The sequence below is a fragment of the Acanthochromis polyacanthus genome, chromosome 2 (assembly GCF_021347895.1).
Source record: "Acanthochromis polyacanthus isolate Apoly-LR-REF ecotype Palm Island chromosome 2, KAUST_Apoly_ChrSc, whole genome shotgun sequence".
NCBI classification, from domain to species: Eukaryota; Metazoa; Chordata; class Actinopteri; family Pomacentridae; genus Acanthochromis; species Acanthochromis polyacanthus.
In genome coordinates, this window is record NC_067114.1 from 19,723,121 (window position 1) to 19,742,864 (window position 19,744).

The 19,744-nt window shown below is 40.9% G+C and overlaps 1 protein-coding gene across 4 annotated transcripts in view; it reads left to right on the top strand.

Annotated features, from left to right (window-relative positions):
• LOC110955449 (protein unc-13 homolog C) overlaps positions 1 to 19,744 on the top strand; it is a 115,989-nt gene that overhangs the window by 68,196 nt on the left and 28,049 nt on the right. For all 4 annotated transcript variants that reach the window (XM_051960169.1, XM_051960162.1, XM_051960174.1 and 1 more), the window contains one exon: positions 1,908 to 1,993. In XM_051960169.1, coding sequence (XP_051816129.1) covers positions 1,908 to 1,993 — 86 coding nt within the window. The remainder of the gene's footprint in view (positions 1 to 1,907; positions 1,994 to 19,744) is intronic.

Below are 19,744 nucleotides of genomic sequence, written 5' to 3' on the forward strand. Positions count from 1 at the left end.
TTACATTATTAATAAGTTAGCTTTCTTATGGCCAATTCTGTGTTTATTATTCATCATACAAAGTTGAAGAGAGACCCACTTAAAGTAGAATTAATGTCATTATTGATTAAGGATTAAGATTTGAAGGATAACTGAATTAGTAAGAGAAGGAAAAAGTAAGAGAAGACCAACAGCAAGAGAGAAAAAGACTCCTTGAAAAACCTAAGCAGCTCCTGTACATTTGAAAAAATATATTTTCTGTTTGTGGAAACATGAATGAGCTCAGTGTTGTGCAAGGAGGCAGTGAGGCAGCCAAAGAAGCCAGCAGTGAAAAATGTTTTGTTTGGCGAGCCGTGGTATGGATGGATAAAAGGGAAAGGCACTGTTGCTGAATTATATAACAGATTAGAGAGTTGTTTGTAGAACAGAAGGAGCTGGTTGTGGTAGAGGTGTAGAGGGAGGTGCAAGGTGTTCGCCCTCTAGATGGCTTGGCTAATAAAAAAATAAATAAATTACATGACCTGAGGAAAATGGAGCGTCACTTGCCTTGAAAAAAGTAAGATTAAATGTATTTTTCTCTTTCTGCCTCGCTCATACATATCCTCTCATATGCCTCCCCCTTTCTCCTTTCTCCTTCTTCTTGGTGATTTACGATGCTTATTAAGACTCTGTTTATGCCCTGAGCTTTCTCTCCTACACTGTCTAATGATAGATTTGCAATATTCATGCCCAATGCCTCCACATTTCCCTGGTCAAGTTCCAGAGTGACAGCAAATCTGATGTTTTTTTTGTTTTTTTTTTATGATAAAGCCAGGAGTGGACTTGTTGCTTTTAAATAATAAACGTTGAAGCCAGAAGGAGGGGAAACGTTAATCTGTTGCTCTTTGCTAAGAATATTTGCATCCATCTTTGAAAAATTCAAGCTAATAATCTGATCTGCAGAATTTTTTTTTGATTATGAAAAAAAAAAAGGATGCCGCAGTTGTTTTTCAAAGTGCAAAGCATAAGAAGCTTTAGAGATTATTTGGAGAAATACTCTCCATGAAGATTTATGCATTTATTTCACCACATACAAGTAAAGCATCTACAGTTACACACAGCGGCTGCAGGTATTATGTGCCTTTTTACCGTGAAGGGTTGTTATTGTCTGCCTCGCCTACGGTACATCATGTGGGTGCAGGATGAGGCTGAAGAATAACCGAGGTGGAGAGAAAGATCTTGAGAAAGATAGAGGAGAACGACAAAGCCAATTGTTTCTGGGATTCTTTTTTTCTTTAGTTGCCACAGGGAGCACAAATCAACATTCTGGTCTCAGTATTTGTTCCGTTGCTGCACAAAAGCCTGTGCTGCAGGTTCAGGAAGGAAGAAGACGATTTTTCTGTGTGTGCGAGCTCGCTTGGGTTTGTGCTTCCGGACTGAGCAGACGAGCGCTGTTTCAATAGAAATTGTCAGATAGTGTTTGGTTTGGGGAACAGGGTGGCCACTCGCAAAAAAGTAAAACATTTCCTGATAAATTGATTTTTCTAAGGCCGAGACCTTGTCATCCATAACCGTCCTCCCGTCACTGTCTGAAGATACGGATAATTAAAGCATTGACATATCACACTCAAGCTCCGACTGAAAATCTATAGGCATTCAAAATAGCAGATTACCATCCAAATAGGTTGCCACCCTCAGTCTCTCCATTTTCGCCCTGCGCTTTTCCCCATCTTTAAGCCGCGTGCATACATCTCAATTCCGCCCCAATTCAACTAGGTTTGGAAATGGCGGGGGATTATTAGATTAGGAGATTCACCAACCATGTCCTCTTCCACATCTGTTAAGTCATTTGTTAGAGATTTCAGGCTGGGCCAAGCCATCAGGGCATCCACTCAAGCGTGTCATTATGCGGAAATGAGTCTGATTGGAATCCGTTTCAATTCCACCAGGTTTCCACAGGAGCTGAATGTGGGCAGGATCAGCGCTGAGATCACGTGGAACCTCTTTGCCCAGGATATGAAGTATGCAATGGAAGGTCAGTAATGCTGCTGATCAGGCAGTTATCACTTGCTTGGGAGCATGTGTGTGAATAAGCGCGAGATTAAGATAGCTGATATGAATAAAGAATGATCAGTAATGCAAGCTGAGTACTTCAAATCCGTTGCTCTCTGATTGCTCAGTAGCTACACCAGGACAAGTTTGAAGTGTTACCGTGTTACCTCTGTGTGCTGTTTATCGGCTGGTGTCCCACTCTTTATCAGCTGTGTCTGGCCGTGGTTAGCTCTGCTGTCTATCTAGATTATGCCTTCCTGCTTTAATTTTATTGATCCCTACAGAGAAACTGGAACTTCTTTTAATCAAGATGAACAATTGATCAGTGGCACTATCAGAAGCAGATGAGCTGCTCAGGTTTTTTATGTCCTGGTATGTGCATGTGGTCTAGTTACTGTCAGAAAATAGGAAAAAAACAAACTGCAAAGGAAAACTATTTATGGGGCATTTGTGGGTTAAAGTCGTTTCCAGTTGAATATTTGAGATGGATCTGTAGGGGGAGAAGTTAGAGATGCGTGTCCCTAATTTAAACCCATGATGAGTGGGCAGCTCTTTGAAGCATTGCTTTCAGTAGGCAGTAGTAGGTTGATAGTGGTGAGTCAGTTTCAAATCTTTTCCCCAAAATGTAACATTATTATAGATACACAACACCTACGTAAAACGTGCACCGCAGTACGCATTCTGCACAATTTCTGTGTCCTTGTAATGGCCTAATAAACACAATGTTAGCTTATTATATTATATTGTAGACGTGTTATACAATAAGTATATAAAGAGGATTTTCTGCATTGTGCAGGGTAAAGAAATAAAAAGGGAAGTTTGCATTTGAGTTGAGATGATAAACTGTCTGTAATCCAGCATGAACCAAGATAATCAGTCAGTTTCCTCCATTAACACTAATTACTTAGAAGTGTTAAACCATTAATTTGTGGCAGCTATGTAGTACCTAATTCAAACAATACATATGCAGCAAAATGTGATCCCCATGCATATCCATGTAAGCTATGGTAGTTCAACATTGATTCTGTCGACATGAATAAGTCTTTTTTCAAAGACAGCAAAGACGCACAGTGATCAAGCAAAAAATCTCAGATGCACTCTGTTGGCATGAAGACATGTTCCACATTTGAATGTGGGCTTTTTGACTTTACTCCCTCTTCCTCCAGCCTTCCTCCCAAAAGGCAGTAAATGCCTCCTGGAGGCTGTTTTTAAGGCCGGTGGTGTCTAGATCAAACCCCACTGGATATATGGTGCGGAGGTAGAATACAGAATGGAGTTAAAGTGACTGAGGTTATGCATGAATGTTAAAATGATCCCCCTTGGTTACGACTTTTTATGGTTGTTCTGTTGTACTCAGATAAAGTTTGTCACAGTCATTTCCCTGAAAAGCAATGGATCTTTTTAAGCTTCAGTACACAGATGTCGTGTATTGTTACAATAGCATGGTCACATGCTATGCTCACATGTATCAAATTCATCTCGCTTGTCTAATGCTTGTTCGTTTAAGTGTAGGGCACTTATTTATTCAGAAAAAAAATCACAATTTGCAATACAGTTTAGAATGTCAAATGTTTTGTACCTCATATTAGAGATGAAGGTTCTGATGGCATCTGTGGTCCTACTTTATTATTGTTATTGTTTTCATGCCTTTTGTGCATGGTGCTTCTGAATCACATCTTTGCTGAATTTACCACGGTAATTGTTACTTTGATGAGGCCATAGGAAGGAGAGAAGTAGTGAAGTAGTGAGAAGGAAAGCTGTGTGATCTTATTGAGGTCAAACATTGGAAATGCTCTTCAGACTGTGCATAAGAGGAAAGGCACAGGAGCACCAAGGAGCTTATTGGTGATTTATCCTCATCTACGCAGAATATACCTGCTGCTTTCTCTATGCTGAGCCATCTTGAGTTGCTATGGCAACCAGGTGCCATGTGAAGACACTGCAAACTGCAGACACACACACACACACACACACACACACACACACACACACACACACACACTGTGCATGCATCATGTTTTCATGTGGCATGGTTTAAATGTGATCTGCTTTCCACCAGGGAAAAGCATCCAGAATGTGCATATAAATATGTGCTTTTCAATTTCATTGAGACAGGTGCAGACTAGTGAGTGTACATATGGATATATTTATGAACAAGCAATAAGCAGATCTAAACAGCCTGAAGGTATCTGAGATCTGAGCTGAGATTTTAATTAAATCACTAATTCCAATCTGTTTTTCATCATTCTGCTTGTATCATTTTGAACTTTCATCATCATATTTCATCAAATTAACTGCAACATCTTTAACAGTGGTATTTACTGGTAATAAATTAGGTCTCAGCAGCTTCTATCTGACACTAGTGAATTACTAAAGTTATAGAGCCTCAGACTTCCTTTACCTTCTGGCATAAACAGGATGTTTCCACTTAATCTAGCCTAAAGTGATAGCTTGGAAAATCCAAACTGAATCTCCATGTAATCTCCTATCTCCATGTTAGGAGATAGAGGAGAGTCAGTTTGGCATTGTGCGAATTGAATCGCGTTTCCCTCCCGGTCCAGTTTGGTACGACCAATCATAGCACGGGAGGCGGGAGTTAATACTGCGTCATCTTCAGCGCCTGGATTACCCATAAAGATGACGCCGGAGGAGGAGGAGGGGGGCCATGGCCGAAAAAACAAGAAGGAGAGAGAGAGAGAGAGAGAGAGAGAGAGAGAAAGGAGGGGGGCCAAAGTGAATCTTTTTGTGGTCTCTTGGCGTTTTGGATGGCGTTAGTCGTTGCATCTTTTCACTTGACGTTTCCGACGATGAGGAGGCAGTGGATGGCTCGTTACTTTCGGCTTCTTGCCATTGTTTCTACAGAGGAAAATCCCGTTCCAAACGTGTGAGTAAATTTAAGCAACTTTTACACATACGCACCGACTTGGTTTGGCTCCGATTTAAAGTTATTCCTAACACCGCTAATCGTTCGGAAGGAGTCTTTTGTTGCGTAGCCTTTTCAAAATAAGTGTTGTACTTGAGAGTACCCCATGTATTCGCAGATTTTTGTGACAAAAACGGCAGTAATCATTCACCGCGACACTTTCTCGGCTGCATGCCATTGTTGTTTGGACTACATGGACTTCAAGGTCGATTTGTTTGTGCGTCACATCCATGTTAGGCTGATTGGTTCTTTCTCGTTCAAGCTGCATTCGTTAGCCCCTCCTTTTTGAAATCGTCTCCTATCATCGCAATGCCAGACTGCCTTTATTTCTATTTATATTAATACATAAATAAAGTCAGTCTGGATTTTCCAGGCAACTAAAGTGATTAAGTGACCTTTATATTGAATGTTTGTGCTGTAAAACAAATCGGTAGATTTTTCTGAGAATCCATCGCAGTGGCATCAGGTTGTAGTAACACAGAATCTAGTTTAAAAAATGGTAAAATTCTAAAGATTATACCACATCAATACCAATAAAGTTAAAATCAGCAAAAATATGCTTAACATAATATAGCTGAAAAATTATTTAGTGCTACACTAATAGTTGAGTTTCACCTCTGTTTTTTTTTCTCACGAATAGCAACAAAGTCTCAACACTTCAACGTTAATCTAACAGTGTGTCTGGGCTTTTGAATGGGCATTTTCCAAACACTCGAAAAAGGGTGTATTTTCTCTTATTAACTTAAATGTTAGAAGATATAAAATGCCTTTGAAGGTTCGGAAAAGAGAACACAGCATAAGTAAAATCAGAACAGAACTCAAGAGTGTCGTCTGCATAATAACACACATTAGACTCATTTAGAGATCAAATTTTGATCAATCCTGTATCTTTTTTTTAGATAATCAAAAAGATAGCCCCTTGGGACCACTTTATTAGGTTTATTAACACCATCTACTTCAGAGCAAGTGTCTTTTTTTTTTGTAAACAGTTAATTAAGCATTGGCACGTATAGGCTCAATAAAATGACCGAAACAAGAACACGTTGATGATTTTCAAGTGAGTGCAAGGCTTTTGTTAAAGTGTACATTCAACATTTAACCAAATCAATCAAGAAAAACAGACAGCGGGCAGTTGTGGCTCACTGTTTATATGTGTGCATATCTGAATCAGGGCAGCTGGGCATGTGACCACCCAGGGTGTTACTCACTGCTGTCACAGCAGGTTTGGGGAGTGTGTGTGTGTGTGTTTATGTGTGTGTGTCTGATTTGCCTGAGGGTGTTCGTGTTACAAAAAGAGACAAGAATCATGGATGCACTCAGTCACATATACCCTCTTTCTCGCTCTGTGAGCCTGAACCCTCTTCCCCTGCTTTGCCTCTTCTTGTCAGTACATCACTGCACGCCCACAGCGACACGTGCCAGGATGAGGACAAGACTGTCATGTTCCTCAAAGGAGCACTTTGCATGAATTATTGCTCATTTCTTGTTGGTTCTATTGGCCATTGGAGCTCTGGGTTTGGTTTGGTGGAGACAGGCTAGTAGTTAATTGAAGGAGAGTTTGACAGTTCATAAAACACTTAATGGTAAGGAGCAAACATGCACACTGTAAACCATATAATGTGTTTTACTCTATAGGTTGTAAAACTGCATTAAAATAAAACTGATGTTGCAACTCGGAAAGCAGAACCCACTTTTTTTGCTTGATCCTGAGTATATTGTGTTTTTATTGCAGAATGTGATGATGCTGTGCATCCATAAAATGCGAGGATGTATGATACATTGACATTAATATCCGGCCATCCTGTCCACAGACTTCATAATATGCTGTTCCTGTATGACCAATGTGCTGGGTTTTCCCCTCATCACATTTATCACTACTTAAATATTAAGTTGTAAAATATGGCATCTGTGTTGTGGAAACACATGCATATAAAGTGCCTCCAGAAAGTATTCAGATCTTATCTCTTTATTCACATTTAGTTATGTTGCACTTATGCTAAAATGATTTAAATTCATTCTCGTCAGTCCACACTCAGCACCCATCATAATAAGGCAAATTCTGAATTTCACAAGTATTTCCATCTTTGTTTTTTTTAAAGAAGAAAATTTTAAATATCACATTTACATAAGTATTCAGAACCTTTGATAATTGCTGGTAAATTCCATTGATTGAGCATGATTTGGAAAGGGTCTGTATAAGGTCTCACAGCTGACATGCACATTACTGCTAAAACCAACCCATAAGGTAAACACTCTGCCTGCAGAGCTCGGAGGGAAGATTCTTAAATAGAACCACCATGAAAAAACCATGACACTTTGGAGAGCTGGCCATCCGACAAACTGAGCAACCAGGAGAGATGGGCGTTTAGCCTTGGTAGGAGAGAGATACAGTAACTTAATGGTCACTGCCTGAGTTTCACTGATACTGTGGAGTTAAAGGAAGGATCCAGATGGACAAGCATCATTGCAGCACTCCACTTACCTGGTCGTCTCCTCAGAGAACTTTTCAGCATTGCACCTGCAGAAAACCAGGTATCGCTCATTCCACACCCAATACTATTCCAGCAGAGAAGCATGGTGGTAGTATCATCATGCTGTGGGGGTGTTTTTTCAACGACAGGAACAGGGAGACTGGTCAGAGTTGAGAGAACACTGAGTACAGCAAAATTTAGATACTTCCTTAGTGAAATCTTGCTCCAGAGTGCTCAGACTGGGCTGCTAGGTTCACCTGCCAACAGGACAATGACCCTAAGCATAGAACTCAGTCATAACTGGAGTGACTTGGGGACAACTCTGTAGATGTCCCTGAGTGGCCCGGCAAAAAACCTCTGAGTTTGACTCAATCGAATGCCTCTGGAGAGACATGAAGATGGCTTTGCACCAACGGTCCCCATCCAGCCTGACAGAGCTTGAGAGGATCTGCTGATAAGAATGACAGAAAAGCTCCAAATCCAGCAGAGGGCAGATTGATTACTCTACTAATGGTTCACTGCTTTCTACCAATATCAGTCACAAAACAATCACTCAGCTGCACATTTCATGGACAGGAAATGTTAGTGGAAGACTCAGCTATTGACCGGGCTGAACTCTATTCTCAGAGAAGGTAAGGAAGCTTAGCTGGGTCACTTTTGATTAAATGTCTGTGTAAGAACGGTACTAAAAAAGTTTCTTAAATTTTGCTAGGGCCACATTTCATGTCCTCAGCATTATAGTGCCAAGCATCTTCAGTGATTTTGTTTTTTTTGAACAGCTGTGTGTGGAGTTAAGAAGTAAAACGGTAGAAAAGCTGCAGGAAAATTAACAAATTGGATGCATTCCTTTATACTTACTTGTACTGTGTGTGGTGATGAGGGAGTAGAGGATATACTGTGCCAGTCCAGGTTGCTGCTTGTCTTTCTCATTCAGACAAATGGAACTAACTCAGAGCGAGCAGTTTACGTAAGAAGGCACATGAAATTGGCAGGGCAGCTGAAAGAGACACCCTGAAGGAGGCGGGCCAGAATGTCCTGCTTTGTTGCTCTGTGTTTGTGTGTGTCTGTGCATGCAGGCCTGTTTGTCTGTGCGCTTGTTCGAGTGTTCAGCTGTGCAAGTAAGTATGAAGGAATGAATGAGAATAAAAGAAGAATTTGTGTGTGCATGCGTGTGTGTGTCAGTGTGCACGCATGTGGTCGCGCATTACTTAATGAAGTCTTTGATGCATTCTCTGCTTCCTGCTCCGAGGCCTTTGGTGCCAGTGCTGGTGCAGAAATGGATGCTGCTAATTTTAGCATCTCAGTGAGAATCTCTGAATGTGAGAGAGGAGAGGCAAAGAGCATCTGAAAGAGGTAGGAGGGGAGACCAAAAGTGAGAGAGGATAAAAAAAGAAACAGAAAAGAAAACGGAGCATGTGAGACAGTGACTGACTGTAGCTGAACTCAGTAACTCATTAATTTATTCACTAATACCTGCATAATAAACACCCAGAAGTATAGTCTGTAGACAAAAAAGTTTTGAGACCTTTATTAATCATCATAATTGTTTTCCGTAGAGTTGATTTATATTTATTCATTTAGAAATTAAGTTAAAACCTAATATTTCAATTCAAATTTATATCTGCTGTCGGGAAACTTGAAGCCAGCTCGCTGAATGTCAGCAACAAGAAAAGGAGTCAGAGAGAGCAGTACTCCACCAAGGCTGCTCAGTCTTTGTATCATTTCGGACGAATTAAATCTTTAATTAAAAATAAGACCTTGCGCTGAGTACAGGCATGTGTACATTATGTATGGATACCGACTCGCATGACCTAAATATGTAGCAGGCGGCAGGAATTGATGGGACTCGGAAACACCCCCACAATTGAATAAATTTTTCCGTGGATTTATAGGAGGATCGCAGTCGTGATCGTCAGCAGGTAACTGATGCAGCGTTCACTTGTTCTCATAATTACAGTGACGCTGTGCTGACCGCTATCTCACAATGGGAAATCCTTACCAAATCTGTGGATCCAGACTATAAGCTGCATCACTGCCAAAATCTAATGAGGTGGTCCTTCTGTTATTTCGGACCTTCCCTGAAAATTTCGTCTAATCCGTTTGTCCATTTTTGAGTAGTGTTGTGCACAAACGGATTCATGTACGCTGATCGTCACCCAAGTCCGCTGCATTCCTTGGTGGAGTAATAAACAACCAGAAGGTGTCAGCCGTTGATAAAAGTGAGCATTTCTGTTCAGCAACAGAGTGCTTCAAAAAGAAGACAGTAAGTTGTGCTGTTTCTAGACTTCAGATTCCTTCTGTGATTAAGTTTTACAGTTCATGCTGTATATCCACTGTATAGCTGTTTAATGGCGGTGGCCTCTGGAGCATGTCATTAAAGATCCAGTGCCTCAGCAGCCCATTAACTCATCTTCAGCCTGTTGGAACTGCCTCACTCCATAGAATATTTTAATTGAATTTCCATTAATGCACCTCAGCAGTAGGAGTTTTGTTACCTAAGAAAGATGTTTATGAGACTGGGGCGTGGCTACACTTTGTGTGCTGCTGTGTGATTTTAAATAAGCCATGCGTCTCATTTCTCAGCTCAGAACTGCACATGCAATTTTGATCACTTTGTACCTAAGCTAACAGCTTATGCCTTTCTATACTGATAGATTTTATAGAGCACTGCGGTCTCGTTTTTGCCTTGCGGTCAATATAATGATTTCATACATGGAAATCCCATAAATTCTTAATAAATTTTCTCCATTGAATGTAATGCACTCTGTCAGTCCACTTAAAAAATAATGTTATATATGCCATCTTTAAAAAAAACTCATGACACTGTCTTGTATAATGTATTATGTTAGCGTTTTTGGTTTAACACAGTATATTAAACAAATCTGCACTGATTATAGACGGATCACAACATAGCAGTATGTATTTCAATGCAGACGCACTAATCCAAAGTGCACCCTTAAAATCAGTGAGTCACGGGTCTGGTTGCGTCCCATTTCATTATATTTCGGCCTGAGTCACATCAGTGGAAGTTAGTCTCTGTGGACTCTGTTTTAGCAGAGCTGTGTCAGTAGGCCCCTGTGATACAGCTTAGAAGAACCTTTGACAGAACTGGGTCATAAGCCAAGATGAAGGAATTATGTCAGAGAGAAAACTACACTGGCCTTGGCTGCCATTCTGGTCCCTCAGCCTTTTGTCTTGAGCAAATCAGTCTAACCTTGCACTCCTATAGATATATTCACTAAATGGTAATTGTAGGATGAAAAAGCTGTGGTTAGCCGCGACAGTTCATCATAATATCCTCGGCATTTAAATCAATGAGGCAGAGAGTGAGTGAGTCTCCTGTGAGTTTGTCTGTCCCTGTGGGCTGCGTCAGACAAGATGACATCCTCACCAGGGACCTTGAGCCTACTCCTCCCTCAGGACAGCCCACACTGCTTACCACCAGCAGGACACAAAGACGCACACACACACACACACACGTACAACAGCATGTGAATGTATATGTTTTAGCACATTTAGTACTTTTGTTCATACAAGTGTAGCACATTATGAGTGTGGGTAAAAGAATATGAATAAAATGGGTGTGGCAATTAATCATTATCTTCTCAGTCAGTCACATTATCTGTTATAAAGCTGTGCAATGAAATGCAATGGCAACGTCTCACTGAATAAAGACTTCAGGGATCCGAGAGGGTATGAGTTGTGAACGGTGGACTAGCTCTTCACTCGTGCAGAGTTGCTGAGGGTGTCATTAGAGTTTGACCATCCAGTCCACGTGTGTTTTGTGGAGCTGAAGAAGGCTTACGAGTGTGTACCCAGGGGGACTGTTGCTACAAGCCATCTGGTCCTTGTACAACCAAAGTGAGACTTTACTGGACAGACATCCACACTGCACATAGCGTACACACTGCATGCACACTGCACATTATACACGACATACACACACATTCTTACATGCGTTTTTGCACATGCACACTTTGCACATTTTACACCACCACATACAGTCACTCTGCACTCTCGTATTTATACATCACAACCACAATGCCACAAATTTCACGTTATGTTTTTATCCTAATCTGTAGACGCTTTATATTTACAGATGTTAAATCATTCATATTCAGGCTGTAAAGACTGTTTTAAAATTTCTGTATATATTGTCCATGCCTGTGCAGGCTCTTTGTTTTGTGTGCTCCTTGTCTCTTTTGCGCTATTACTTTGTGTTGTGTGTACAAGCCGGATCAGATACACAAAACATTTTACTCTGCCATGTACAACTATGTATGTAACAAAAAAATTAGATTCTATCTGCGTTCATATCCTCTGCACTAAATTACACATTTGTCTGGTAGATGCTGAGTATTCTTGTTCGTCCTCTCACGGCACAGTCAGGTTGAGGGGGGTGTTCGGTTCGCAAACCTCAGAGATGCTTTTTGCGCATGAGTCGGTTCTGTTGGCTTCTTTAGGCCATGACCTTGAGCGCACACTGGGTGCTTCACAGCCAAGTGGGATGAGAGTCATCGTCTCCAAGTCCGAGGCCATGGCTCTCTGCTGGAAAGCAGTGGATTGTTCTGTCAGCGCTGCAGACTTGCTGCTGCCCCAAGTGACGCAATATTAGATATTTCACGATTTTGCTCTTGAGTGACTGGAAAATGAAGCGCAAGATGGACAGATGGTTGGGTGCAGCATCAGCAATAATGCAGGTGTTGTACTGGACCGTTGCGGTGAAGAGGGAGTTGAGCTGGAAGGCAAAGCTCTTGATTTACTAGTCAAGCTACATTACAACCCTCACCTATGGCCATGAGCTCTGGGTAGAGACCGAAAGAATGAGGTCATGTATACAAAATGATCGGACTTTGCTGTAGCGATAAGGTGAGGAGCTTGGATGTCTGGAGGGCACTCAGAGTAGAGTGGCTGCCCCTTTGCATTGAAAGGAGCCAGCTGAGGTGGTTCGGGGACCTGACAAGGATGTCTCCAGGGCACCTTCTTTGGTGCCTTTCTGGGCATTTGGAACTAGAAGGAGACCCCTGGGCAGATGAAGAACTTGCTGGAAAGATAGAGTATCTCCTCTGATCTGGCAAGGCTCCTATAGGCACTGGAAAACATTACTGGGACATCTGGAGTGCCCAGCATAGCTTGCTGTCACTCCTGACCCTAGAAAGCAGAGGAAAATGGATGGATGGATGATGTGAATGTATAGACTCACACTGCACAAGCAATCACATTGTACTGTAATTAAAAATACAGCAGTTTAACATGTTTGAAAGGAGGCAGTGCTGTACACATCTGCTTTGTGAGTGAGAGGAAAATTTAGAAGAGTGGTGAGAATGTTTAGGGATGCAGAAGGAAAAGGAATTTCTCATGGAAGTGCGTGAACTGTGTTTGTCCAATGCACCCGGAATGTTCCTGTCACCTGCGTCTGTGGTTTGTAATGTGTAAGATCATGAAATCACAGAGTCATATCTGGGTAGTTTGATCTGCATGGAAGATTACTTTATGACATTCTGGCACTGGTTTCTCAGTTCCCCTCTTTAAACCAGAGACTGTAGATGGAACACGTACAATATGAGCCTCGGTACCTCAGTCAGTTGAAGTAAAGGGAAAATCTTCATACAGCCAGTTGTAGATGCTAATAATGGTTAATTAATACTGAGTGCCTCACAGATTTGTCTTTGCTGACATTTTTCTATAACCATAATACTATCAATTTGTGTATTTTAGGTGAAGATTTTGAAATGCTGGTGTAGAGGCAAAATTAGACATGTTTTCTTCCCGTTAGACAGTCAAAGATTTTCTAGATCTCACAGAAATTTAAACACTTCACCTTGTTTAGCCTCATTTGAATGCAGCTTCTGTGTTGTTTTGTCTCTTTATAGACCTTTCCATAATGCACAGATTGCAAGGCACAAAAATGCCATGCAAATAGATGAAGCATATTTCAAAGTCAGTAGTGGTACGGCTTTGGTCCAGCCTTTGTGATGCCACAAGAATAGCACACATTAAAACATGCACCAGCATACATATACATGGTACAGTAAATCCTTTTTATTTTTAATGTGTCAAGTCATGTGGCACCACGACGAGGCCTCCAGAGGCTGGATTTGCATTAAAAAGCATAACTGCATAAGCAAATATAAACTGACTTGCCTCCAAAATGACAGATTGCTCATTTGAAATAATCTGACATCTCAGCTTATAAAATAATTACTGTTACTGAAGTGAAAGTCATCAACGAATGATAAATAAATTACATTGAACTTCGATTACATTTTTGAGAGGGCCTTTATTTTGTTTTAAGTCACAAGAAATGTCTGTCTCCTGCAACATTTTCAGATGGAATTCTTAGATATAAAAAATTTAAAAGCATTTTCAGATGACTCATTGTGAAGTCAGGCAGCTTCTGTATGTTTTATTGCAGTATTTTTAAAACACTGTTCCCTGCGGCCTCATTTCCTTCAGATTCTCTCATCTATTCAAAAATGGTATATGCAGCTCAGTGAATGGAAAATTATCTCCCTTTTCTTTCAATCAGAGTGTGCAAAGAACCACTTTCTGTCCCTTTGTGCTGCTGTTTTCTAGAAAGAAATATAATCTTTACGACTCCTAAACCGAAGAGTTTAGGAAGACGAAAGCTTTCTGAAAGTTAACACTCTTTTAACCACAGACAGATGCTTCTATCTTCATACGTACAAAAATGCTATTGGAGGATATTTGCCTGGGAACGTCAAGAATTCTTTTCAGTCAGCAAAATGCAGCTGGTAATCTAGACATTCAGCTGATCTGAGGCAATGGTATGTACTCTTCATACTGTTCCAAATTTGGTATTAAAGAATTTCTCAAAATATCTTTGGTGACACAGACATGTGCGTTAGTGCCACCGTCAGGCCAACATTTCCCCTTGCAGGCAAGAAAATATAAACATTTACAAGACAGAACTTTAATTAGCTTACATGAAATATTCATGATTTCCAGAGGACGAACATTTCAATTTTTCATGAGTTTCCTCTAAAGCCACTATCAGAAAAACTTTATACTTTTAGTCCAAAGACCTAAAATTACCAAAAGGGTAACTACACTAGGTTGTTATTACTGTAACCACCATTAATAAAGAATAGCAAGTGTACAACAAGTATACAGCCCATTTAATATGGCCTAAGACAGCTCACATTTCTTTCATGCTGTATGTATAAAAGAGTTGTTGTAATAAATGAATCACCCTTCATAAATTCTAGTACAATCTCTATGGTAAAAAAAAATGGCTCCTCACTCATTCCTCAGCTTGGATTTACCAAATTCGCTCTTCCTTTGTGCATATTTCATTGTTACTGTTGTATATAATGAAGAGGCTGGCTGGAAGCACCAAACAAAGCACCTGCTGACCTCTACTTTTCTGTCTCCCAGCTGACCTCCATCTGCTTCCTTTAGGTGATGACTGTAGGTGACTGTGAGTGTGTGACAGCGAGGGTGTGTGCAGTCAGAGCTCAGGGCAGAAAGGTTGACAAACTGTGATGGTGTGTGTACGTGTGTGTGTGTGTGTGTCCGTCTTGTATGTGTGTAAGCTGCCTTGCAGTGCCAGCTCAGTTATTAAAGTGGCACTGCCACAGTGGATCCCTCTCTTCAGATATTACACATCCTCCGCTGCAGAATTACTGCAGGTCCTCTCTGGTAAAACAATCCTGACTCAATATTCAGATTGTTAAAACCACCTGCTCCTCCTGTGACACAGACTGAATAGGTGAATTCGGGTGAAACCGTAAATCTTTTGGCAATTTCAGCCATCAAAACCACTTTGGTCATGAAGGTGAGGTGTGGATGAAAGCTGTGACATTTTGTAGAGCTGGGCCCTCGAAGAAAATAAGGGATGGTGTCTGAGGTGATTGTGGATTTTCATATCAGTAATCTGCAGAATGCTGCTTAAAACAATCCCCTACAGTGGCTCTTGGGGTTTTTGAAAAGATGTTCAGGTCTGCATGTACAACATTTTTTTACTTAAAATATAAATAGAGAAACTGGCTTGGATAGGAATGCTACTCCACACAAAGAGATCGTAGGATATTAAGAGATTCCTTATGTGAATGTTGTGTCCAAACTCACATTCCTTTTTCTCACTTGAATTTCTCTCAAAGTATTCATTGTAGCAAAGTGTAGGGCATATGAATGAAACTGCACATCTTGACTTTTCCAGTGATGCCAAGTGCTTGTCTGTGAAACAAAAATGTTGCCGAGAAAAACTATTTCAAATTTACATCAAATTTAATCATGTTTACCATCTGCATGCAGCTCTCCACTCCCATTACACTTGTTTGAATTAGTCATGGACTCATTATTGCATAGATCTGAAACGGTTGCCTGGTTCTCTCTTGACGATGTGGCTCTGCAAATAGACGACAGTATATGCACACTTCAGTGAATAAAATAATGATATTTTTTATTTCCGTTAGGCACTGAGCAATTCCCCTTCTCCCCTACCTCCAAGTCTCCCCTATCTGTCTTACGCATTTCGGAAAATATATTTCTGTTGCCATCTTTTTATGGTGAGATGCATGTGAAAACGGAACAGATTGTTCTGAGGAAAAGAATATACAGCATGTAGTAAAGTAAATGTAGTGAAATTACCCTTATTAATAGCATTGGGCACATAGGGTTAATCTAGATCCAAGTTCTTGCAATCTGTTACCGACAGTATGTGTTAAAATATGGTGGCTATGACACCCACCTCTCCACTTTTACTGATATTTATCTTCACACTTCTGCTGAAACATCAGAGACATTTACTCAGGAGAGACCATCACTGTCAAACCTTTCACTGAAATGTGTGAAACAATTGTGTTTCATTCTGTTATAGTCTCTGAAATGAGTAATGTTTCAGTTCAAGATGACGATATTCATGCACAACTACTGTAGCACATGCATTCACAGGCATTCATGCTGTATATGACCACCTACCCAATTCTTTTAAAGGAGTTTCACTTGAGTCCACCCTCAGTTTTTTGAGTAGGTTTAAAACAGCTTAAGTACTAGTTGTCAAGACGACAATTTGAATGGAGGGCTCACTGTCTTCTAAATTCTAACCAGTAAAATATTGTGCTGTGCGTTTGACTGAATTATCATACAGGTACATATGTTAATTACATATATGTAAATATTTTTCTCAGGGCTTAGAAGGAAGTATAGGGTGCCAAGCGTTGCGCTGTTCATCAGAGTAAACACTCTAGGTTCTTATCGGGATTAAAGAATGACAGCCAGGGTGCTTTGCATTGGATTTAAACATGTCTTTGATGTTGTATGGATGGTTGTTTCTTGTTTCTGCATTTGAATATGTGTGTCTTGCAATACAGTTGTTGCTGCTGTAAAAAAAAAAAAAAAAAAAATCTATCGCACTCCTTTAGATTTCCTGCTTTTCCAGTCCTATATAGACCTAGTGTATAGGGCCCAGATACAGTGATTTTGTCCTCTGTGAGTTGAGATGGACTGCGGGTTACGCTTTGCATCACAGAATTCCAAATGTGTATCAAATAACCATTTATAAACAAGTGTTGCTTCCCCACTCCCCAGATTTCATTTGTGAAAACCAGCAGCGCCTGCTAAACCCCAAAAAATTGATGTCCGCATTCTGTCATAGAGAAACGAATTGTATGGCTATTTGCATGTTGAATAAAAAGCACACACACACAAAAAAAGGTTGGAAGCAAAACAATGAAACAAGACCAGACACAGGGAGCAGCTAGGAGATGGAGAGCAAAACTTATATACTGAAAAAGGGCAGGTAAGGACTGAGCTTGGGATTTTGTCGTGCGTAAGGCATACAGCCTTTTCTGTAGAGCATTTCGAGATGCATCTGTGTACAACCAGCACCGTAATGTTAACAAATGTGGACTGACAATGCTGAATGCGTTTTAAGAGCTCAGTATTTTCATAACTGCAGCCTTTGCAGTTCAGGTTTTATTAAGTTTATGCTTTTTTGGTTAAGTTTTGGAGGAGGTAGTGGTCACGATTCAGTAAACTCTGTGTTTATTGTTGGTAGGAGATGGAATGCATCGTCTTAGGTAGACAGGATGTCTGCCCAAACACCCACTCCCTTTCACCTTTGCTCCACACAGATAATAGGCATTACTTTCAAGGCAACTAGAGGTCACTCGCAAGGAAGAAGCAATCGCTCGCTCCAGAGTTTTGGTCCTGGAATAATTCAACAACTATTAGATAGTTAAGGAGAAATTCTCATAGGTGCTCTGTGTTTAGTGCGAATCAATAAGCGTCAGTGTGATAACAGTGCAGGATGACTCACATGGTGAACATTACAAATTCCAAACGTCAGTTATTCATGGTTGTCACAGTGAGCAGTATTTAGTTTGTTAGTTTGTTGGTAACACTGAATGTTACATTACATTACCAATAGAAAGGTTTTCACTCCAACTGACCTTTTATTGCTTTTCACTATTTAATTTCAGGCAATGTAATTTGGCTTTTTTGAAAGGAATTCATGAAAAAGAAAGACTCTTTCATTTCAAAGTGAAAACAGATTTCAACAAAATAATGTCAAATGATCAAAAACAACAGATTAATATTACCTTCACTTAGTTTTCACATCAATATCCAAGCTGTAAGTACACTCAACAAAAATATAAATGCAGCACTTTTGTTTTTGCTCCCATTTTTTATGAGATAAACTCAAAGATCGAAAACTTTTTCCACATACACAATATCACCATTTCTCTCAAATATTGTTCACAAATCTGTGATAGTGAGTATTTCTCCTTTGCTGAGATAATCCATCCCACCTCACAGGTGTGCCATATTAAGATGCTGATTAGACACCATGATTAGTGCACAGGTGTGCCTTAGACTGCCCACAATAAAAGGCCACTCTGAAATGTGCAGTTTTATCACACAGCACAATGCCACAGATGTGGCAAGATTTGAGGGAGCGTGCAATTGGCATGCTGACAGCAGGAATGTCAACCAGAGCTGTTGCTCGTGTATTGAATGTTCATTTCTCTACCATAAGCCGTCTCCAAAGGCGTTTCAGAGAATTTGGCAGTCCATCCAACCAGCCTCACAACCGCAGACCACGTGTAACCACACCAGCCCAGGACCTCCACATCCAGCATGTTCACCTCCAAGATCGTCTGATACCAGCCACTCGGACAGCTGCTGAAACAATGGGTTTGCATAACCAAAGAATTTCTGCACAAATTGTCAGAAACCGTCTCAGGGAAGCTCATCTGCATGCTCGTCGTCCTCATCGGGATCTCGACCTGACTCCAGTTCGTCGTCGTAACCAACTTGAGTGGGCAAATGCTCACATTGGATGGTGTCTGGCATGTTGGAGAGGTGTTCTCTTCATGGATGAATCCCTTTTTACAGTGTTCAGGGCAGATGGCAGACAGTGTGTGTGGTGTCGTGTGGGTGAGCGGTTTTCTGATGTCAATGTTGTGGATGGAGTGGCCCATGGTGGCGGTGGGGTTATGGTATGGGCAGGCGTCTGTTATGAATGAAGAACACGGGTGCATTTTATTGACGGCATTTTGAATGCACAGAGATATCGTGACGAGATCCTGAGGCCCATTGTTGTGCCATACATCCAAGAACATCAGCTCATGTTGCAGCAGGATAATAAACGGCCCCATGATGCAAGGATCTGGAGACAATTCTTGGAAGCTGAAAACGTCCCAGTTCTTACATGGCCAGCATACTCACCGGACATGTCACCCATTGAGCATGTTTGGGATGGTCTGGATCGGCGTATACGACAGCGTGTACCAGTTCCCGCCAATATCCAGCAACTTCACACAGCCTGAAGGACACCCCCACCCCTCAAATGTTTGACCCAACTCGTATATGTTAATGGGGTGGACAAAATATCACAGGTACCTAAATATAATGCAGTCCAGTAGACCACTGCCACCCGCCATGACCTCAGTAATAAATAGAAAGCAGAATGATTGCCATATTTCAGGGTCACGTAATAAGTGACCCAATCAATGCAGTGTTTTAGTAGTAGTTAGCTAAGAAATGTAACTTTCCATTTGGCTCTGTTTGTGTATATTGATTAAGACAGCTATAATAATGAGTGACAAGCAGCAGCCCAGGAAAACTGGCAGCTGCCGTCTTCCCACTCACACCCATGGCAGTCTCTCCTATTATTTCATTCCTTCCCACTTGACATCAACACACAGCGCCTCCTCGCAGAGCTGCTTGCGTGGTTGTAGACCTTTACGGATCGTTCCTTCTTCCCATGTGTGAGCGGCTGGTCTCTGTTGTATACAGTGTTAACTGCCTGGGTGGTCTTTGATCTATATCCCGTCTTATCTGTGATAAAATGCTTTCACAATACCACAAATGC